The sequence below is a fragment of the Podarcis erhardii genome, assembly GCF_964252035.2.
Source record: "Podarcis erhardii genome assembly, chromosome: 6".
NCBI lineage: Eukaryota > Metazoa > Chordata > Lepidosauria > Squamata > Lacertidae > Podarcis > Podarcis erhardii.
In genome coordinates this window covers 48,969,890-48,993,398 of record NC_138510.1, presented here as the reverse complement: position 1 = coordinate 48,993,398, position 23,509 = coordinate 48,969,890, and the positions used below count along the sequence as shown (strand labels likewise).

At 45.4% G+C, this 23,509-nt stretch overlaps 2 protein-coding genes across 3 annotated transcripts in view; one reads left to right on the top strand and one right to left on the bottom strand.

Moving 5' to 3' along the window:
- SORT1 (sortilin 1) overlaps nucleotides 1-23,509 on the top strand; it is a 103,962-nt gene that overhangs the window by 67,939 nt on the left and 12,514 nt on the right. The gene's annotated exons all lie outside the window — the stretch shown is intronic.
- Nucleotides 1,719-23,509, bottom strand: part of CPNE5 (copine 5) — a 129,562-nt gene continuing 107,771 nt past the window's right edge. The window contains exons 13-20 of the mRNA XM_081866438.1: nucleotides 23,380-23,441; nucleotides 15,977-16,023; nucleotides 15,377-15,558; nucleotides 14,331-14,458; nucleotides 13,838-13,940; nucleotides 10,910-10,967; nucleotides 8,508-8,581; nucleotides 1,719-6,840 (exon numbers count right to left, since the gene is read on the bottom strand). Coding sequence (XP_081722564.1) covers nucleotides 6,652-6,840; nucleotides 8,508-8,581; nucleotides 10,910-10,967; nucleotides 13,838-13,940; nucleotides 14,331-14,458; nucleotides 15,377-15,558; nucleotides 15,977-16,023; nucleotides 23,380-23,441 — 843 coding nt within the window. The 3' untranslated portion in view covers nucleotides 1,719-6,651. The remainder of the gene's footprint in view (nucleotides 6,841-8,507; nucleotides 8,582-10,909; nucleotides 10,968-13,837; nucleotides 13,941-14,330; nucleotides 14,459-15,376; nucleotides 15,559-15,976; nucleotides 16,024-23,379; nucleotides 23,442-23,509) is intronic.

Genomic DNA, 23,509 nt, shown 5'->3' with positions numbered 1-23,509 from the left:
TCATAGGATATTCATACTCAATGAAATCTGAGTAGGAAGGAGCTGGGACTGATACATCAGTCTAAATCACGCCAGTAGTCCCTACCTCTTCTTGTGGTTCTTGTAAAAATGCTGCTAAGGGTTTTTTGATTTTAGGATTTTGATTCAAGATCTGCTTGAATGCACTTCTGTAATGATGTAGCCTGTACTTGCTTTTTGTAACCTTTATGTAGCTTAGTGCGTTTAATGAGTGCATGTATTTTGTAGCAATTACTGCTAAGTTACAAGTTGTGTGGGTATATATATATATATATATATATATATATATATATATATATATAATACCAGTGTTTCCCAACCGGTGTTCCGCGGCACACTAGTGTGCCGCGGGACGTCGGCTGGTGTGCCGTGGGAGGGAGGCGGGCGAGTCGGGCGGCGAGAGGCGGGGCGGCGGCGGCGAGCACACGCGGGGCGGGGAGCGAGCTCCCTCCCACATCCCATCGCCCCGTGCTCCGCGCTGGTGTCCGCAAGCCTTGCGCACCCGGGGGATCTCCCCCCGGGAGCGCAAGGCTTGCGGGCAGCAGCCTGCAGCGCGGAGCACGGGGCGCCCTCCAGAGGACGCCCTGTGCTCCGCGCTGGTGTCCGCAAGCCTTGCGCACCCGGGGGATCTCCGCCCGGGAGCGCAAGGCTTGCGGGCAGCAGCCTGCAGCGCGGAGCACGGGGCGCCCTCCGGAGGACGCCCCGTGCTCCACGCAGGTGTCCGCAAGCCTTGCGCACCCGGGGGATCTCCCCCCGGGAGCGCAAGGCTTGCGGGCGGCAGCTGGCAGCGCGGAGCATGGGGCACCCTTCGGAGGACGCCCCGTGCTCCGCGCTGGTGTTGGCCAGCCTTGCGCACCCGGGGGATCTCCCCCCAGGAGCGCAAGGCTTGCGGGCGGCAGCTGGCAGCGCGGAGCACGGGGCGCCCTTCGGAGGACGCCCCGTGCTCCGCGCTCGTGTTGGCAAGCCTTGCGCACCCGGGGGGCGCATGGGGCGCCCTGAAACAGAGGGTTCCCCATGCTGCGGACTGTAGCCTGCCGCCGGACGCGCGGGGCGCCCTGAAGCAGAGCGCCCCTCGCGCCAGGCAGACATGGGCCAGCCCCACAAGCTCGGGGGACAGCGGGGAGGCGCAGCACCGCCATCTCACTGTTCCCCGACCTGGTTTTTTTGGGGGGAAATAAAGGAAAAAAAAATTTCCTTTATTTCCCCCCTCAAAAAAGTAGGTGCGTCCTATGGGACGGAGCGTCCTATGGGACGAAAAATACGGTACTTACTATTTCATAATAAAGTAATTATAAAATACTTTCTTTGTGTTTATTTGATTCCTATTAAAGAGAGTTACTTTATATATAGTCAATATAGGCACAGAGTTAATTTTTTATACATTTTCTAATGGTGGTGTGCCTCGAGATTTTTTTCATGAAACAAGTGTGCCTTTGCCCAAAAAAGGTTGGGAAACACTGAATTATACAACCCAGTCACTCACATAGGGAAAGAGAATACAATGTTTCATCGGTAAAGATTTTGTTTCTAAAAGTTTCCATTACTTTATTCCTTTTTCAGCATATATGTAACAACATTACAGTCTACATTTCTCCGTCCTGAGAGTGATCACCCCCCCTAGGTTGTCCTCCTAATTTAGGGACATCAGATAATAGCCTGAATAAATCATTTGTGCCACGAGATAAAAGCTCACACAGTGCTTTAATAAAAGGAATAATTTATTTCAGTTTAAGGCAGTCCAATAGGAACTATATTACATCAGACATTCAACGCAGGAAACGGTAGCATAAAAGAGAGAAAGGCCATTGCCATGCAAATAAAAAACAGTCGTGAAGGGGGGAGGGGAAATGGAACATGCTGGGTGGCTGTAAGAAACTCCAGAAGCCAGAGAAAATTTGGATTTGGGAATAGACTGTACATACAACAGGCTTCAAACTAGGTCACCTGGAGAATTCCTGCTGTTTCCACCACCTAAGACCTAGTCAATGGGCCTGGGATTCAACAGGTATGCCCAACCCACTACCTGATCTTTAAATGTGTTTGTGTCCAAGATGTTCGCCAGCCCCTTCCATCCGTAGGCACACATTTGCATGCTGTATATACATCATGCCGATCCACTCATATAAACTTGGGAACAGGGCAGTTTCAGCGCCATGCTTCACCCAACGGGTGGGCAGAGATATGGTGCACAAATCCATAGCTTATGTAGCACTTCCCCAGTCACTCTTGGGATGATGTGACAATTTACAGACAGATGGGGTACAAATTAGCACAGGCAAACACTGCTCAGTGGTACCTCTGCTCCTGCAGAACTAGACAGCATATTAGATGTGCCTCCCACTGTCTCCTGTATGGAGGCTTCCGCTTCTGGGGTAAATGTATTAATACTGCTAAGACAAAAAAGGCAGAGAAACAGTATTCTCACTCGCTTACTTCTTTTGGAAATTGGAAGACAATATGCTCTTTGAGGTTGCAGTTTCAGAGCATAATCCACATCCCAAAGCAAAGGCAATGGCAAAGGTCCCATTGATCATCCCCAGTTCAGGATTGCCCCGAGTCTCTGCTATTCATCACATGGGAAAAGTAATTTAATACAGCAACACCATCCCCAAAACTGATAATTTCTGGTTGAGTTATAGGTGATGCTGACCCTGCATCAGCACAGGATCTGTCCCAGAGAGGGAGACTAGGTGTCACTTACTATCAACTGGCAAAACTGAAGTTCCTCAAAGACCAACAGAAATCCACCACTGAGCTCTGGTGAGTATTATAAAACTTGCTGGCTGACTAGCTCTGTAACAGTTTACGAGCCAAGCCAGCCAGCCAGCCAACCAACCAAGACTTCATCTTAAAAGTAGCTATAAATGACCACTTAGACAGAATCCAATGTAGCTAAAGTGGTGAAGAAGAAGACAACAACTTTGTAGGGGTTGTATTCAGCTCAGTTTTACTCAGGCTAAACCCACTGAGGTCAATGGACCTAAGTTTGTCATGTTCATTAATTTCAACGGGCCTACTATGCATAGGACTATCATTGAGTACAACCCTAAGCCCCATGAAGTGCTTAAGGTGCCCTGAAGGTAAACAATGAATCATTCTTTGCTCTCATACATAAAATTATCCTTCCATTCCAGTCACCAAACTGACCTGAATCTTGTCCCAATTTTGCCTGATAGTTACAAAGGTGGGTTAGAGAGCCACTTGGAGGAAATACTATACTATACAGCACCTTGGTTTTTAAAAGTGTACTGCAGGATCCCATTGGCGTGTCCGTTTAGAGTGGAAATTTTCCCCTTATTTCACTTGGAATATTTTCAACATATGAGCCTAGGTTTGGCAAGGCCTGGGCCAGGCCCAGTCATTGACCAGCTGTCCAGAGTCTTGTTGACTTATATTGTGTAGTCAGCTGTTAGTCTAGGACATAGGGAATATAAAATCAAAGGATCTCAAATAAGCAATGTGCTTCCTTTCACATCATGCTACCGCCAGCATTTATCTATCCTCAATAAGAAGAATAATTTGGAAAGTGCTTAGCAAGTGCCTAGTATGCTCCCCAACAACTTCTTAAATAGGCAGGGGGGAGTACTAGCTAGGCTACTTCTAAGTGCATCTTTCATCATTATTCCAGTTAACAAAAGAGCTGTCCAGACCCAGAGCAGATCCGATCCCTAATAGCTAAGAAAGGTTTGGGGATCTGGCTCCCTGTGAGTTAAGACATCCCTGGAACACCTCAAGCAACCAGCTAAAGGGGGAAAAAGGAGGGAAAGCAGTTTGGGATTTTACAAATGCATGAAACCCGTGGTTAAAAACCTTGCCAAATAAGGATTAAAACTTGAAAATGGAAGCTGGAGCATATTTTTGTTGGCCTACGTAAAAAAAGTCCTTCGAATCCTTAAGAGTTCAGCTTAATAAACAAGAACAGCTCAGTCAGTAGAGCAGGAGGCTCTTAATCTCAGGTTTGTGGGTTTGAGCCCCACATTGGGCAAAAGATTCCTGCATTGCAGGGGGTTGGACCAGATGACCCTTGGGGTCCCTTTGAAGTCTACAGTTCTATGATTCAGCAGTTAGCCCTAGAAGCAGGATCTCACTGGCCATCAATCTTCTTCCCCAGCACCTTTCTTCCTCCAGGAGCGGGGAACCAGGGGGCCTCTAAATGGCCAGTGGTGAAGCACGATGGTAGCTGTAGTCCAACAACATCTGGAGGGCCATAGGTTCCCCATTTCTGCCCTGGAGACTCATGAATAGCTTCTAGGAGCTCCTTACCTAGATCACATAGGGGTGGCAGCTGCCTGAAGTACCCTTGGGTATCAGTGCTGCTCTGGAAGGTAGATATGCGAGAGAGAATGAAATACCCTGGTAGTACGGTTGGTTAGTGATTGGGGTAAGGGAACTGGATCTGGAATACTGAGAGACAATACAGGTGAAGGAGTGGTAAATAAGGAGGAAGTGGCAAAGGGCAATATGCCAGCAATATGCTGATGACACACAGCTCTACTTCTCTTTGACGTCTGCAGGTGGGGCAGTTGATGGGCTGGATTAATGGCTTGCCTTTGTGTGCCTCTTCCACGTGAGGCCCAGAGTGTGGCAACACGAGAACCAGCCTTCTCTGCAGTGGCTCCCCGTTTATGGAATGCTCTCCCCAGGGAGGTTCTCCTGGCACCTTCATCATATACTTTAGGGCACCAGGCAAAAACATTTCTCATCAACCAGACCTTTGGCTGATTAGTATTCTACAGCTTTTTAAATGTGTCTGTGGGAAAGGGGGAGCGTTATTTTGTTTTTGTTTTAATTATTTACTTGTATTTTTATTCTGCGACCTGCCCTGAGATCTTGTGGTGAAGGGAGGTATACAAATTTAATAAATAAATAAATGAAATGAATAAATGAATAAATGAATGAATGAATGAATAAATAAATAAATAAATGGGGGAGGGCTTCATCCATGAGTGAATCAAAATCAGAAAAGGGCACTTGTCTATAATTTCTGGTTTTAAAAGGGATACAATTGAAAGATCTGCTTGGCTTAATGAGAGGTACTTTTAAATTCAGCTAAGTTGCCCTCAGTTGAGGACAGGGATATAAATGGAAATAAATATGTACATAAACAATTTTTTTAACAAACACAAAACCCCGCTAACCTTTCCAGGGGCTTTCCAGGGGAGAGTTTGGAAAATTCTAGGAGTCTGAGTATGGTTTTGTGTCAGAGCACAGCAGGAGACCTTGTGGTCCTCCAGATCATGTTGGAATCCATTTCCTGTCAGCCCCAGTCAGCATGGTCAGGGATGATGGGAGCCGAGTCCAGCAACATCTGGTAGGTCACCACTGCTTTAGAACAGCCTCCCCCAAATTGCTGCCTGCCAGATGTTTTGAGTTACAAGCCTCATTGGGCGCTGCCTGGAGCTGATGGGAATTGCAGCTCAAAACATCTGGAGAGCGCCAGGTGGGGAGAGCAGCTTTCAGAGTTATATGCAGCTTTTCTGATCCATGCCAAGCTGGAGTTTTTATATAGCAGGTCCAGGTTCTGCAAAGGCTGAAATGAAGAAAGGACATACCAAAGTGCAACACAGGAGCTATGCCCATTCCTACATAACCCTGGGAAGTAACTTTTCCTGTCACTCTATGAACACACTCTATGAAGCCCAAACTTCAAGATCATCCTGACTGAGGATACCACTTGTAAGTTATCACTCTGATGGGCAGAAGTGCAAAGTGATAAAAAATAAGGCCCATTTACTTACTCTCTCTCTCTCTCTCTCCTGCCCTGCACAATAATACCTTCTCAGATATCAAATCTAGACAGCAATTTGCTGAAAACCAGGGGTTAACAAATGCAAAAGGGACTTAACAGAGTCACAAAAACCAAACAAGCAAGGGAACAAACAATCCAGGCCTGCACAAATATTTGTCAAAGTAGATTTACAAAGAATAAGGGGGCGGGAACGGGAATTAAGCAATTTAGGGACTGGATGCAGTACAAAGAACAGCAGCAACACCAGCAGCATTAAGAGACGACATCACACGGTCACTTGATCACAATATTCAGCCTGCCAGGTCAATCCATAAGCTGAGCCATTACAAAGCGAGGAAGAAGTGTCAGAAGACTTGAGGTGGCAGCTGGACTATACATGGGCTTAAAAAAGAAGAAGACCCCAAATCATTCAGCTGTAAGGGGTGGGGCAAGGGAAGATGCATGGGAAAAAGGGCTGCTTCATCACACAAACCATAGAGAAATGAATGATCTGTGCCTCCTTATGAGGCCTACCAAGACAGGCTGGACTTCTCTCACCACGGTGATCTCCCCAAATAGGAAACGAGGAAACTTGCCAACAACAGGGCTTGTCCTTTAACAAAATGAAATGAAATTAAAACCCTTATTTCCCCCCAGGTTTCACGGCTGGTCCGTCCTTCCAACAATGCACATTGGTGTGCCGGAATGGCAGCAATAAACCAGCTCTCAGAGAGGATTTTTATTTTTATGTTTTTTGCAGAAAAGAGTACACTGTAGATTTTCATTTTGTGGTGTGATCACTGCCCGGATGTCAGTCTGCCCGCAGAAAGTTGAGAGCTGATCCAAGAGAGTGACCTGTGTTTCGTAGGCACCTGCCCCCAAGTGCTGCTTTCCTCTCCTGGCGTTCAGATTTCTGTCTGAAGGGTGTGGCCTGTGGGGGTGTACGGAGGTGGAGCTGGGTTGGGTTTGATGCCGCGTCCCTTCATGTAGGAGATGAACTGGTCGGGAATCTCAGCAAGAACATCCTTAGCCAGCCGAGCCATACTCAGGACGTGGTTTCCTGTGCGGTCAATGTAATCTCGGAATGGGACAAACTGGGAGAGAGAACAGTATATCGAAGGCATGAAAGGCAAATCATTCAAAAGGCAATCTATAGCCTTACAACAGAGACTTCCCTGATCCAGGAAGGCTGGACCGCATTAGTATAGAAATATCACAGGTGGCAAAACTCGAGCAGTTCGCCAGGCAGAGATCACGCCAAAAGCTCCCCAGCTTTGCAATGGAATTTGCTGCTCTCTGGTAAGTTAAACTCTTTTGATAGGCTATGCCTTTTAATTGTTACTCACCTCAAATCTTCAGGATGGGGTGGGCTACAGAATTAAATACATATTAGAAAATATAGGAAGTTGCCTTGTATCTTTTTTTAAAAAACCCCACACACGTTTATTTGATTTTACAAAAGTAAAGTTATAACAATACCAAATAGATCATCATATTTAGAGATTTCTCTGAATCTCCAGACTTCCATGGGTCCTACTGTCAACATTTTCAAGTGCATATTATTTCACATCTCTCTCTATATATATTGTCCATAGTGTTTGTTACATTATAAGTGTTATTAAAATCCTGCTAATGTTTTCATCTGCTTACAATGGTCTCCTAAATAGACTATAATTTCCCCCCCATTCTTTCTTGAATGGGATTTTTTTGTCTTGTTGGTTTCTGAGCTTTCTGGTCAGCTTTGCCATTTCAGCATAGTCCAACAGGAAGTTGCCTTGTATCAAGATACACTATTATTGCATTTGGGCCAGTCTAAGCTGACTGGCAGCAGCTCTCTGGAGTATGTACCTGAGAGGTCTTTCATGGCACCTTGCTATCCTATCATCCTTTCAACTGAAGATGCCAAATATTGAGCCTGGCACGTTCTGCATGTGAGGACATGCCCCGTCACTGAGCTGTTGCCCTGGCAATAGTTCTCACCCATCCCTGACAGCCTTGTTTTCTTTCTTATACTCAGGTGCATATTCAGAGTGATGCAAGACAACTGGAGCTAGGGAACCATGTAACTCAGAGAACCCTGTCTTGGCACATTCAGTTCAATGAGGATCAGAAATGGTTTGCCTGGTGCAGTGGAACCATTATACTAGCTTGCCAGCAGGTGGGTTGCTCTTGCTTACTAGGATGGGCAGGGAAGTCAGTGCAGTGCAAAGATGCCAGACTGGCTCTGCTAGTGTGTTCACACCACACCAACCTCACCCTCCCAGCAAGCAATAGAGACCCACCTTGCTGGTAGTGGTGACTGGTGTCCCATTAGGACTCATGAGCTGGAAGGTAGGGGAGTGCAACAGTAGGTGCAGCCAGAGCCAACCACAGGCAGAGCCAACTTGCCCCGGTTTTGTCCTAGTTTTCCTCCTCCTGGTTGAGTTCTGGCAACCCTGAGATGAAGGAGGAAGCTGGCAGGCAGTGCCACCCCCTGGGTTGGTTGCAGGCAGGCAGGTGGGGGTGGGCTGAGGGCAAGTTCAAGGTTGGTGGGGCAGCACGCCATTCCTTCCACTGGACAAGTCTCCACTGTCTGCCAGGAAAGCAGAGTAACAGCTGCTGTTGGGTCTCCTGACACCCTGAAAGTGAGCTGAAAACCCCCACACTGACTAACATAAGTCAGCTATGAAGCACGGAGGCTCTTCAGCTCTTGCCTGTTCTGCAACAAGACTGGCACACAAGGCAGATTGTGGTTTATTTTTTAAAAAATTAAAAAACATACCTGGACAATGTCACGTTCTGCAATCTTTCCACGGGACGAGATTCGAATGTCATCTCCATCCAGCTCCACCATAGCTGTCCATTGTGGGGAGGGATGAATGGAAGGAAGGAAGGTGGGTTAATAATACATAGCATGAGTAAGGGTGCAATGGAGTAAAAGACTGCAGGAGGCCAACAAAACTCCTCTATGCCATGACTGATAAGCTGTTCCATTATCTGAAAAAGGCAATTTGAGCAAAGAGCTCCACTATCTTCTTTCAGAGCAGGAAAACCACCTTCAATTTTCATTTCGTGTATTGTAATTTGCTCTACTGATGGCCCTATCAATGTCTGTTTCTCATTGCTCACTGCAAGATATAATTAATCTGTTATATTCTGTGGCGCTGTGGGTAAAACCTCAGTGCCTAGGACTTGCCGATCGTATGGTCGGCGGTTCGAATCCCTGTGGCGGGGTGAGCTCTCGTTGTTTGGTCCCAGCTCCTGCCCACCTAGCACTTCGAAAGCACCCCTAAGTGCAAGTAGATAAATAGGTACCGCTTTATAGCGGGAAGGTAAACGGCGTTTTTGTGTGCTGTGCTGGTGCTGGCTCGCCAGAGCAGCTTCATCACGCTGGCCACGTGACCTGGAAGTGTCTTCGGACAGCGCTGGCTCCCAGCCTCTTAAGTGAGATGAGCACACAACCCTAGAGTCGGACACGACTGGCCCGTTCGGGCAGGGGTACCTTTACCTTTACCATTCTACCCGTTGATTTCATTATACAGCCTTTCAGCCTTTTGCATGCTTTTGGATGCTTCTGCAGCCAATCAGAAGCTGAGCTTTGGTTTCCAAATGTTTTGGAAGTTGAACGGACTTCCGGAATGGATTCTATTCAACTTCCAAGGTACGACTGAATATCACACTGGGCTAATCATGCATCATTCAATGCCTATGGGAATATTTGTAAATCTATAGTGACTATAGGGCACAGCTGCCCCTATCTGCCCCGTGTCATGGATGCAGGGGTCCCGAATCAGGGTCACCTGCCCTGAGCTAACCTGGGGACCACCTGTAGAACTAAAGTAGTTTTGGGGTTGGGCATCCAGCCAGGAGCAGGAGGGTGGGGAGGAAATTTTGCTCTACGTCCCCCTGACCAAGAGAAGTGGAGTTAATTCTTCTGGCTCTCCTTTGCACCCAAAGGAGACCCTTCTTTTCAAGTGGTTTTTCTGCATGGATGTTGCTTGCAAAGGAGCACCATGCAGGGGCGTAGCAAGGGTGAGTGCGGTAGGTGTGGCACACCCCAGGTGCCCCCACTGGGGGTGTGGCAAAATGGTAGGCGGCACTCACAGCAGGGCCTGCAGTGCGCCAGAGCCATGCATCTCGGGTGCCTGCAGGCTCCACAATGTCCGCCTGCTGCCTCCCCCCAGCTGTAGGGTGCCCCCGTTCCGCTCTTCCCTAAGGGCACTGCATGCTCTGTCCCTACTAAGGGCACCACGCCCTCCGACCTATGGCCGATTCACCCTGCCCCTGGGTGCACCACCCCAGGTGCTCAAGAGGCTTCCTCTGCCACTGGCACCATGCCCACTTACCCTCTGCAGGTGGAGATGCATTTGGGGCTAAAGGGGGTTGGCAGGCACTGTCATTCCCCCATGCAGAGCAAAATATGCCACACAGCACTATGCAAGCAGCATGCCAGGGCTTGCAAAGCACCGTGCCTTTGCCTGCATGGCTTGATTCCAAACCATGTGGGCAAAATTGGATTAACTGATGTCAGGTGACTGACAGGTGTGTGGCCCCACTCACCAGCCAAACTCAGCCAGATGGGGGAGATAAGGATCTGGTTGGATGGTATCAATGTATTATTTACAATATATGTTTTTCTGCTTTCTGAGAATGGCTAATCCAGTGTCACCGCTAGTATCCAAAGCTGCAGTGGGTGGGCGATACCAGAGTTGATATGGGTCTTTCTGTCAGCACTGCTATATTAGTGCCTATTGCTGGACATGGTTCTGTTGGTTTTGCTGCTGGCTAAGCATAGATCGCAACTACCGTATTTTTTGCTCTATAAGACTCACCTTTTCCCTCCTAAAAAGTAAGGGGAAATGTGTGTGCGTCTTATGGAGCGAATGCAGGCTGCACAGCTATCCCAGAAGCCAGAACAGCAAGAAGGATCACTGCTTTCGCTGTGCAGTGGTCCCTCTTGTTGTTCTGGCTTCTGAGATTCAGAACATTTTTTTCCTTGTTGTCCTCCTCCAAAAACTAGGTGTGTCTTATGGTCTGGTGCATCTTATAGAGCGAAAAATATGGTATCTCATACTGGCCTCTGGGATAGCAGCTGCCATTGTAGCAGGAGCATAGGATTCAGCCTTTCAGCCAAAGCATTTGAAAGTCATCATATTTCATGACTGTTTGCACAAAAGTTCTTACCGTCAAATTCAGCCTGTCCAACTCCTACAATGATTATGGACATAGGAAGCTTGGCAGCCTGAGAGTCAACAGGAAAGAAGGAAGGAAGATGAGTGTGGCAGGGGGTTGGGGTTGATATGGGAAGGAGAGGAAGAGAGAAAACAAGAGTGTGAATTCAAAACAGAAAGCTGCAAAGTGATGTGTCAGAAATCAGGACATAGATTGTGTGGGGCAGAGATGGGATGGGGAGTCTGTTGCAAGCACAGCCAGTGGTCAGGGATGCAACAACATCTGGGAAGTCCCAGATTCCCTACCCCTGGGCTAGCTTTAGCACTGCTTGGTTATGAATATTTGCATTAAAGGTAAATAATATTGGGAAGTGGGAACAGAGCAGCTGTTGCTTGCCTTTGGCACAGAAATATAAGAAAGCTAGAACCAAAGCCAGTCCTAATTATAAGTGGAAGATTATGGTGATCTAGGCCTTTTAAAGACATATGTGTAATAATTTTATAGTTATTCATTTGTATCACGCAGGAGAACCTTTGGCCCTAAAGATGCTGCTGAGCTAGAACTTCTATCAGTCCAAGCAAGCATGGCCAATGGCCAAGAATGCAGGGAGTTGTAGTTAAGTGACATCTGGAGGGGAAAAGGTTTTCCCACATCTGATTTATATAATGACTGGTGGAATTTCAAATGCCCAATGACATGTTCACATGTGGAACTTGAGTAGTGGGGTGTCCAGCAAGCCATGGCAGTGCAACTCTTAGCCATATTGAGAACACGATCCTCATGTGCGATTCACAAAAACCAGTTTTTGTGATAACTGTGATGTTAACATATGAGAGTGCTGGAGGTGAAATAGTTAAACAGGTTACCCAATCAGAACCCAGGAGGGTGGAGTCAGAGGGACTATAAAACCAGCTCTAGGAGGGGTGAAGGGGAGAGTTCGTTGGGAGGTTGGTTGGAGTGGGAGTGAATTGGGATAGAGTCTGTGGGGAGGTTGAGTTAGTGTAGCGAAATAAGCTGACTCAGGAACAGTTAGGAGCTGGGAAGACAAGTAAAATCTGAGAGGTGGTTTAGTGAGTGAGAGCGGCAGCAGAAGTTATAGGTCTGGATAGGCACCCAATGATTGTAATTGAGACCGTTTATGAAACCAAACGCTTGTTAAACTGCAATAAATAGAAGTTTATGTTCCAATTTAACCCTGATTGGACTCAGTATTGTACCAGGTAGGGCCTGGGTAGTGGCAGCGAGAAATAAAGTGGTGGCACAGGGATCAATAGACGGTGAAACGTCCTGTGACCCTGTGTGATCGCCACAATAACTACACCAGGGGGAGCAGAACTTGGTCTTTGAGTTCCCCCGCTCCCCATATTCCGTATGAACAATGAAGAGGGATTTGTCTTTTTAAATGCATTGCTAAGTTTGCTGCTGGTTGTAATGGCATATTGCCAGTCTAGCCCTACCCCCACTCCTTTGCAGCATATTTGTATATTTAACTCTGATCACACTTTATACGTGCAGACTTTGGACCTTTTAAAAAGCACAAAATGCCACTTCGTCCTTATATGGGTAGCAAAATATTTTGAGAATATTGCCATGGGGGAGATGGGGCGGGAGCCAATTCACACTCCACGGTGCTAAACTAACATAGTCATGGAATCAGAATTAACCCATTGTCACAACTGATTTATCAAGGAACTGCTGCTTCCATAGAAAAAGGGAGCAGATTCACCCAATTTATTTAGCCGCCTCTTCCAATTTTAATAGGCTAAGCCCTTCTGTTTGCTTATAGAAACAACCCTTTCTGAGACCTCTCCCTGACCCTAATGCTCTCCTGCTTGCTAATGGGCTTTGCCATTGTGTTATTTAAAGAAATCACAGTGATACGCTTTGTGCTTTCCATTCTGCTTGCCTGCCAAACACCTTCAGGAACTCTTTTGTTGTTGTTGTTGTTAACACACACACACACACACACACACACACACACACACACACACACACACACACACTCTTTTTATCCAATTATCAAGCTTCCTTCTCTTCCCCATCAGCAATCACTGATTGTATTTAGCTGTTAAAAACGCAGACGGTGTAATCATCAGTGTGTTCTTTGCTGGGGCTGATCTCTGGCCGGGCTGGAACAGTTTAATAATGAGCACCCCTCATCCACAACACAGCACATGGAAGTGTCAAAATGGCTGCATGGGTAGGAGGAGATAAAAGGAAAATCGCCCAGAGAAGTGATTGGGTGCTTAAAGCAATTATGGTGCAAATAGGACGCTGCTGTGAGTTCATGTGGTCCAGCTGATACCCAAAGTTGCCTGGGAGGCCTGAGTTCAAAGCCTGCCTGAGCAATGGGCAAATTAGCCTTGGGCAAGTCATCTTCTCTCACCCTTAATCTTTCATCAGCTGTTTTGATCAGGCAGGAGATAACAGAGGATGGCACACAGTGGTTAAAAGAGTGAGTTGGAAAGACCCAGGCTTTAGGCTTGCTGCTTGATTTGGTCATCCTCACCTTTAAAATGTGGGTCTACTTTACAGGCTTGTGCAGGGGTTACTAATTAAGTTACTATGCGAGTTCTAAATCTGATTAGAAGTGCTGTATCAGTCATGTTGTTAACATGAGGGCAGAAAATGGCCACAAGATAAAGAAGGAACAGCATATATATATTTTTAATACTATTTAGTGCTCCTATGTGGAGTTCCTGTGAGGCTAGTGAATGTTTGACCTTTTTGCAGTGGGAAAGGATCTGTGCTGTGGCTACATGCTCCCTCCGCCCCCGCCCGCCCCCCGGCTTGAAATCCCAGGATCCTAACTCTCTAGCATATTACATTGCCTACCTGAAACTATTTTACCCCCCCCCCCATCCTGGCAGGTGCAGTTACACTTTTGTTTGTTGGCAGATCTTAACTCCTGGGACAACACTCCCAACCTGTGCTACTCACGTTGACAATAGCTTCTTTTGTCTGGGCCATGTCCGATATCACGCCATCAGTGATGATGAGCAAAACGAAATACTGGGAACCGTCCTGCACAGCTGCAGCGTACCTGAGATTTGGGAGGAGATCATGAGAATTTAGGAACAGAGGCAGGAGTGTTGTCAGGGTGGTCTGAATTCTGAACTAAACACTCCACATTCTGAAAGACATATGGTCTTGTAGTAAGGTTAAAGCTTACTGGCAAATCATATATAATGAATTGAAAAGGATGTTTAAAATAGCATGGGTATGAAGTAAGGAGAATTTTACCAACCCACATTTTCATTAGGCTATGCTGGTTATCTCGCTTCATGGTTTGTAAGAAGCTACCAGAACGTCATCAGCCATCCAAATATGCCCATAAGCATAGGAGTTGCATTCTCAGTACCTGCGAGTCATTTCCAACCACAGCTAGCATTTGTCATGCTTTGTGACGATACCTTGCACTGATGAGACATACCTAGCCACATGGTTAACCACCGGTGCAAAGTTAGTTGGACCATAGAGCTGGACGGTCTTGAGGCTCTGGTGATAGGCTTCAAGGATACCTTCTATTCCACTACAATGAGGATTGTCAACATTGCCATTCTGCAGGAGAGAAAGGGAGAGACAATTAGGGTGAAAGTTCCCCAGGCAGAGTGGCTGATTCCTGGCCCTTTTGGGATTCCCCACCCCAGCGGCGGAGCTAGCCGTTCGGGCACGTGGAGTGGCGCACATGCTGTGCACCTGGGGGCAGGGCAATCCATCCAGGGGGTGGGGCGATCTGCCCACGGGGCTGGGTGATCCGCCCAGGGGGGGCAATTAGTGGGGCAGCGATATGCCCGGGGGGGGGGGATTTTGTCACACCCCTGGGATGACACCCAGGGCGGACTGCCCCCCACTGCATCCCCCTTTCTCCACCACTGTCCACCCCATTCTCAGTGTTTGGCTCAGCTGATGGACGACCATCGGCAGAGATCAATACATTGGCTAGAGGATCTGCTAGCTATGGGAGTGCAGTAAATGTCACCAATCAGATATTACGCTGATGCAAAGGGAGCTGCCTCTTGGGATTTAGAGGGACAGCAACAGCAATGAAAATGATGGTTCTTCTTTGCATCTGAAGCTCATGTCAACTTTTCAAAGAGAGACAAAGAAACCAGCCCCAAACTTATCTAAGTCAGCCCCAGGACTCTCAGATGTTCCTTGCCAGGTAAGCCTTCAAGGATGAGACCATCACATGAGAAAGCAAAGGTGTATAGTGCAAACTTATTCATGTTTGCTCAGGAGTACGTCCTACTATGTTTAATGAGGCTTGCTCCCAAGCAAATGTGTATAGGATTTTAGTCTAAAAGATTTAAGGATTCTGCTATTGGTGAAAAGTTTCTGCTGAAGGAGAACATGGGGATTTTTCCTTCATCAGGGAATGTTGGCAGATGGGTCCCGTTTGCCTGCCACTGGATTCAATTTGAGGCAAAGTATAAGAAGCTGTTTCTGAGTGCTGATTCCAAGGAAGGTTGTCAATACCAAGGGGAACTCATGAGACACACGCCCATCCGGAGGAATTTTGGCTCCAAACCCAAGTGCTGGGAACATTTTGTCACTGTCATAGTCCTGGATTATCTCGCCAACAGCCTTCAGTGCCATTGCATAGGCATTGAGCTGGTATGGATTCATGTAGTGAAGGGAAGTAGACTGAGACGGATTTCCTGCCAAAGAGAGAGAGAGAGAGAATGAATAGTAGTTGCTTCACTGTCTGGTAGGCTGTAGTGTGGCATTCATGAGGTCTGCATGAAGCCTTAGGAACAGAGGATGCTCCTAAGACGTATCCCACCTTCCAAGGTTGAAGATACAACACACTTACTCAGAGGTAAACTGCAGCAAAAGTGATATAACTTATTTCTGACTAGGCACATATGGTATTATGCCTCTAGGCTACAGTCCTACGCAGATGTACAATTGAATGCAATGAACATTTTTGAGAAAACATGCCTGTAGATTGCACTGTAGATTTAACAACTTCAATAAATACGTGCCTCTCCAAAAAGAATTATTTAAACATTGGGAAATCAAGTGAACAAAAACTTAACAAGCAGCTCTGCGAGACATCTGCTGTAAAAAACTTACCATTGGAAGCTGTGAAGTCAATGGCCACTGTGAAATTGATCTGCGTCCTGAAAAAATGTCACATCACATTACTTAGTCAGACTGATAAATCTATAAGCATTTTGATTAGCTCAGAACCTTTGAGTGGAATGACCAACCCAAGTGAATGTCTAGAACACCACTTATCCATCTCTTTCCTGGCTCCTTTCTCTTTCCATCTGTCTCCCACAAACCTTGCGTTTTGTAATCATTCAGAGTTGGATTCAGTTTTTGAATCTCTCTCTTTAGAGTTGAGAGAAGATGCAAAAAGACGGGTTATGCTGTCATGTGCCTTCTATACACACTTGGCCACAGCAATTGGCAGATACTTTGTGAGCAACCAATGTTTCTATATTATTTATTTTATTCACGGATTCTAACTAATACCTCACACTGTCAGGTTGGAGGGGGGGGTCCCCAAAGGCAACCAGGACAAAGTTCTTTATTAAAACAGCAAAACAGTTCAAAAGTAAAATCACAAGGTTTTAACCAACTAAGTTCCACTCAGAGAAGAATCCCTGGAATTAATATACCAAAGTTAGTATTGCCCATCAGTATAAATGGGTCTACTCTGAACAGAACTAATACTGGATTCAACCTACATAACAGGCACACACAACAGATAGTGGCACCATATTCCTTGGGATCCTCAACAGCCTACGTAGACAATGTTTAGCTTTTTGCACAGTACTGGAGAGCAAAGCCTGCTGGACATAGTGGGGGCTTACTTCTGAGTAAACATACACAAGACTGGGTGTTAAAAGAGTTCCTGCATGTTGGTACAGATTCCTGAGAAGAAACATGTTTGACACTGCCATGTGGTGTCAAACATGTTTCTTTGCAGGAATCTGTGCCAACATGTGGTTTCTCAACTATATGTGAGAGCAGCAGGCTCTTGCCTTTGGAAATGTGTCATCACCACAAAACATTATTATAACAGTATCATTATAGGGATGGGGGTGCTGAACCATCCATCCTCTTTCTATTCCTCCTAACCCTCCCACCCTCAGTTTTTTCCATAGCTGGGTTAATTTATAATATTGGAGCCTAGCTAGAGCTAGATAGTGGGGAGAAAGGCTATGGGGAGGAATGCAGCAGGCAAAGAAAGTCAGCATCCACTTATTGGCACCTGGGGGATTCATCCAGCACCCCCCCATAACTATATCTGCTTGGGATTGCTCCCGAACCCTTTGACTTTACTACCGTTCAGGTTGAAAAACAGAAGTCTGATTCTTCATACATAATCCCATCTTTCCAGGGGGAAACAGAGGAGCTAATTGCATGGCAAGTTGTTCTCTACACTTCCATTTTATCAGTTCAGCAGAAGCCAAATAGGAATTTTTAAGATGTGGAGCCTCGATTCTTCTAGGCCACCCAGAGTAAGAGGATTGCACATTTCTCAGCTGCTTCCCTTTCTCCCAACTGCAACAGCTCCAAGTCCTAGAAACTTCTGAAGCTGTGAGTAAAGCTATCATTGCTGGATAAAGGTAAAGGTAAAGGGATCCCTGACCATTAGGTTCAGTCGTGACCAACTCTGGGGTTGCGGCACTCATCTCGCTTTATTGGCCAAGGGAGCCAGCATACAGCTTCCAGGTCATGTGGTCAGCATGACTAAGCCACTCTGGCGAACCAGAGCAGCGCACGGAAACGCCATTTACCTTCCCATCGGAGCAGTACCTATTTATCTACTTGCACTTTGATATGCTTTCGAACTGCTAGGTTGGCAGGAGCAGGGACTGAGGAATGGGAGCTCACCCCATCGTGGGGATTCGAACCGCAACCTTCTGATCAGCAAGTCCTAGGCTCTGTGGTTTAACCCACAGCGCCACCCGTCTCCCTATACCATTGCTGGATAGTTTTTGGCTAATTAGGCCAATTTGACCAAATCCTGCTATCTTTTCAGCTGGCATCATAACACACATTTTATACCCCAAATGATAGACCACAAAATCATAATCAGGCAAACTGGGTTGCCTGGGTTCTCATTGACTTGACCAAGGTTAAACAAAACTGAACTCTCCAAGTCCTCTGCCTGAGCCAGTGGACCTTGGCTAGAGCGCCGTTGCTCTTGACATATGAAAAGGGAGGGTTGGTAAAACACCCCCAATTAATACACAGACCAAACATGCTGCTTTTCATTGCAGGATGTCAGTAGGCTGAGAGGCTTCCTTGTAACATCTTTCTTTTAATTCAATGATTCCCCAGAGCCTATTTGAAAACTAGGGCATGAATGCAGTACGCACCACAGCCCAGCCACTTTATCTTCTTCAGAGGCACAGCATAACGCTGAAAAAGATGAAATTCTTCTTTTCCGGGTGATGGCTCACTGTTAAGGAACCTGTAGCCCAAATCCCCATACATCAACACAGAACTGAGCGGAGGTGTACCTAGGCTCCCTTGTGCCCTTGGCAAGGAGCTGTATTGGCACCTCCTGACCCTTGCACTCTAGGCGAGGAGACGTGCCCAGCTGCCCAGAGCAGTGGAGGAGCAGCCCAGGGAACATGCAGATGGGCAGGCAGGCTCTTAGCTACTCAGGGCCAGAGTGGAAAGGTGTGATTTAGGAGGGCCCCTGGCCCTGTGCCATTGCTGGGTGCCAAACTCACCAACCCCTAGGTATGCCCCTGGAACTGAGTACTATGGGGCTTTAGGCTCCTAAGTGTATTCACCTGGGGTCACCAACCTTTTTTTGAGGTGGGGGCATGGACACATTTGCAAAATGGATATGTTGTTGTGGGCACCACACCTCTCCTTTCCCCAATGTAACCTTCTTTGGATTCCACATAGGCTTGAAGTAACTGTTCTATTGGTTAAAGAAGGCTTCTTTCAAGCTCATTTTGTTGTGGAAGGCAGGTGGGGATGGTCGCCAGGGAAAACCTTTGTTGACACCTCTGTACCTGTGGCTGCCATGTTGCTGGCCCATGGGGTACAGAAGGTCAGCAGACTTTTTCAGCAGGGGGCCGGTCCACTGTCCCTCAAACCTTGTGGGGGGGCTGGACTATATTTTTTTGGGGAAATTAATGAATTCCTATGCCCCACAAATAACCCAGAGATGCATTTAAATAAAAGCACACATTCTACTCATGTAAAAACACATTGATTCCCTGACCGTTTGCAGGCCGAATTTAGAAGGTGATTGGGCTGGATCTGGCCCCCGGGGCCTTAGTTTGCCTACCCATGGTGTACAGAGTTGCCAGATTAGGATTCAACTGTTGCTGCATTACACTGTCTTCAATAACTGATGATAAACCAATAGTTATAAATATCAGGTGACTGTGCCAAGTGGCATTGCTAACAGCACAGCACATCAGTTATACATTATGTTTTCATTGTCTTACTAGGACTGGTATGAAGCAAGTCCCATTTCTGGGCTCCATCCCAGTGGATGAAGAACAGTGGTTTAGAAGACAGCTAACATTAGTGCTGATAAAAGGGATGATTGAAAAAGCTGCCTGCAGACATTTCTCTGGCAGCCTTCTCAGATGAGATTCCAAGCCTGTCATCTCCTACCCTCAGTCAATATCAGCTGCTCCCATGACAGACCCTTCCTTCAGATGTTGTGCAACCACCGTAATGAAAGAATGCGGCTGTCAATGGAAGATAACATTTTTAACTTCTGGTTAGATAGGCAGAGACAAGGCCAGTGGGAAAGGACTTTTTGTTTTGCTGCTGAGATCCATTGGGGTACCAGAACTAGTGCAGATACATGGAGCGTGATCCTCATCTGCCACTATATACACACAGGCACACACACATACAGGCAACAGGGGCATAAAAGGGTGTGTGTGTGTGATTAAGAAGGTTGGAGTTAAATGGCAATGGTATGGTATTTCCTTGGAGATTTGAGGATAAGAATTCAGGGACATAAGAACCCAGCTTTTGCAAGGCTCCATGTTGTCCATCGTCATGTTTCCTACATTGTCTGTTAGGAAGCTACTGGGAAGTCCAAAAGCAGGACTTGAAGGCAACTCCTCCCACTGTTTCTCTGCATAATTACCTCTGAACCTTTCTCACAGGTATTGATAGACATATTGCTGGACCTAAGTGTAAATTCAATACTAATAAAAAAAATATATCATTAAAGTATTGCAAAAGAGGTAATAAAGAAAATGAATCTTTGCCTAGCTGGCTAATGGCTCTCCAGCACCAGTCTGTGAATGAAACAAGCTTAATTTATGGATCATGCAGAAATGGCAAAACTTACCAGAAGAATAAAAAACTAGGATAACAAACTTTTTATAAAGGAATGAAAATATATTGAATATTTACACTCAAATTGCAAACAGATAAAAACACTGGCAGGACTATTGTAATAACCTGCAGTTTTTAAAATATAGATTAATAAAAGAAGGATTTAATATAACTTTATATATGTAGGGAATTATGATAAAAAAATTAATGAACTGCAGAAAGAGGAGGAAGTCGAGTTTTGAAATGTTTGATTTACTGTTAAACTACTACTGCAATGTATATAAAAATCATAAATATATATATATGAAACAAGCTTGGTAAAATAGTCCTGTTGGGAATCCCAGTTCACCCCCACTAAGTGAGAGGGCAGATAACTCAAGAAAGGAAAGGAATAATTAACAAGCTATTAAACTGGTGCATAATTAAATACCTTATTTTGAGATGAAATTGATGGAATTCCGGCCCATAAAAATGTTATGAGAGGAAATACATTTAATTCCTTGTTTGGGAGAGGTAATAGAGCTCTGGCCTTCAACGGATGGGAATGCCATGCTCTGTAATTCAAGGAACGTGTGTTTGCTTGCTGATGAACAATTCTGACTCTGCTTCGTTACAGAATAAACTGTAGAAATCTCTGTGACCTTAAAGCTTTTTTTCCTTTTTTAATCAAATCTAAATCTTGTTCTTTTAGGAATTCTTCTGACAAGTTAATAAAGGCTGAACAATAAAGGCTTAACAACCTGATTGTTGTTAAGTGCTCTGAATGAACTTGTATTGATTCCGAGAGTCTGTTGCCACTCAAGAGGAGCAAATTGATCTCTGGCAGAATCTTTTGTGACCGGACAGTGTTGCTTTCTCGCACGAGGAGGATGCTGAACTAGTGTAACTCTGGGGTGGCTGGAACAGGCAAAGCCAACACAAATGCCCATATCTGAAGGCGAGCATCACGTCCAGTGCCTAATTTCTAAATAGAAACCAGTGCTCGGCCCTGCCTGGAAACCATAATCCCTAATACTCAAAATATGTGGGAACTTGTCAGGGATGGGCAAACAGAATTGTTAACAGGACAGACGGTCACCAGGAGTCTGACAGTGCTGTAAAATTGGTTCGAGATTTTTCTTTTCTTTTCTTTTCATTCTGAGAGGCCTACATCAAGCAGCCGCTTTTGGTGTAAGATGGTAAGTAGTTTGGCTCTATCCTCTAAGATGAAATCAGAAAATAGTACTGACCCAATCTCTGCTGATCTAATCATCAGCCATGCCTTCTACTCTTTAGTTGCTTGTGTCTTAAAGGTCTTTTCCAGACCAGGATGCCCTTCTTATTTGTAGCAAGTTTCCAGACTACCAACATGTTTAGGTAATGGGTGGCTGACTCTGTTTTTCTTCCTCATGCATCTTCCCAAGTACAGATACCTTCCCTCCCAGCACACTGATATTGTTAACCATCTTTCATCTTCTCCATTATGGGATTTCGGCAGCAGTTGACTTTATTTTTGATGTGCTTTGGTTTCTCTATTACAGGCCACTCTGTTTCCCCCATAGAAGGTTGTCATCCCAGGAGATTAACATATTTCTTTTGGGAGATCAGTTGAATTTTATCTGTTAGCAAAGACTCCATCAGTGGAACTTTGTGATGCATTTTATATACTTCCTGGCTCTGCAGGCTGTGCACTTTCCTTTGGTCAAATCCCTAGAAGTTTCCACCTAATCTCATGAGAATATAAAATGCACCTGCTTATAGAAGGGTTATTTACCTTTACTGGGATGAGACTAAAAGTTCACACTGCTGTTACAGAAGAAGATGTCACTATGATGGCTCAGAGAGCCTGCTTTTTGTAGTGCTTAGAGTGTCAGTCTAGAACTGAGGAGAACTGAACCTCACTGCGGTGAAGCTCGCTTGTGTTAGTTGCAATCTCTCAATTTAATTTATTTTTCATGGGAAGGAGGAGCTATAGTTCTTTATACCACTTCTATTTTGCCTTTCCACCAAGTCACTAAGGGTTGTGTACATTGTTTATCCTCCATTTTGACCTCACTACAGCCCATTGAAACAGGTTACATTGGGAGAAATTTACGCGTGGAAATAAATCAACAGCTAAAAATCTGTTTTCAGTTTGTGTACACTACGTTTGGGTATCAGCAGCAAGACTTGTGTTTTAGTCAAAAAGTGGTTTGGGGAATTCAAATATAATTTCTCTGCTTTTGAGCACCAAATAGTCCAAAGAAGTGTATTTTTTTTTATTACATGAGCTTTTCTTCCTCAGAAAGAACAGACATATATTAAATTTTGTTAGGCTACAATCCTATACATTGTTACTTGGGAGTAAAGCTCCACTGAAGTTGGTAGGGCTTGCTTAGTGGTAGACATGCTCAGGATTGCTCTGCTTGTACAATTTGCTGGGTACTTTGATTCTAACGGAAACACTTCTGAGATAGAAATTTGAATTCACTTTAAAAATTCACAGCTCAAAACCGAGAGTATGTGTTCTGAAAATCTAAAAAATTTATCATGACATTAAAGATCCCGAATAACACATAGTGTTCTGTCTTCAGTAGGAATAGAAGGACATGTCAATTTCAGTTCTCTCAGCATCTCATTTTTGCTATCTAAAATTTGGTTCACCATGTTTCTGCAACAATTTGAGGTTTTTTCATAAAAAACACACACTCAAAAATTCATCACTAATTGTTTATGACAATTTCTCGTAATAAACACATTGTATGTGCAGTGATGGCTAGCATACACATTTTTGCAAGCAGACCCCCCCCCTAATATAATCCATTTCTGTATGTTATTTTCACTAGTGTATTGCTTTTTATGCACACTAGCTCTGAATATAGGCATTTATTATTATTTTTGTAAATATTGCTTGGCTGGAGAACTGCACCACAGCATTTGGAGAAGTGCAAATTATAAAAGATAGCCGCGTTTCCATTTGCCTATGGTTTCAGAAAGTGCAAATTTGATACATTCACCTTCAAATGCAAACTGAATTGAATCTCTCCCTCATCCCCAGTCTGCTGTATGCAAATAGTTTTACATCCTGTGGGTACAGCATCTCTAGAGTGAAACAGGACACTCAGACCTGACACTCCTCTTGAAGACACTCGGTTTTGTTCAGCGTAGAAACAGTGGCCCTCTGCTTGCACGTATCCCCTCCCAAACACCCAATGTGTGCAGAAAGAGAATCTACTCACCCTCCTTTGATATAGTCTAGAAACGTGTGCTCTGATTCTGTAGCAAACGAGAGCAACGTCACCTTGAAAGTAGAGAAATGGGGATGCTGTTATACAGGAAACAACGAAGTAGTTACAGGCAGGAGGGTGA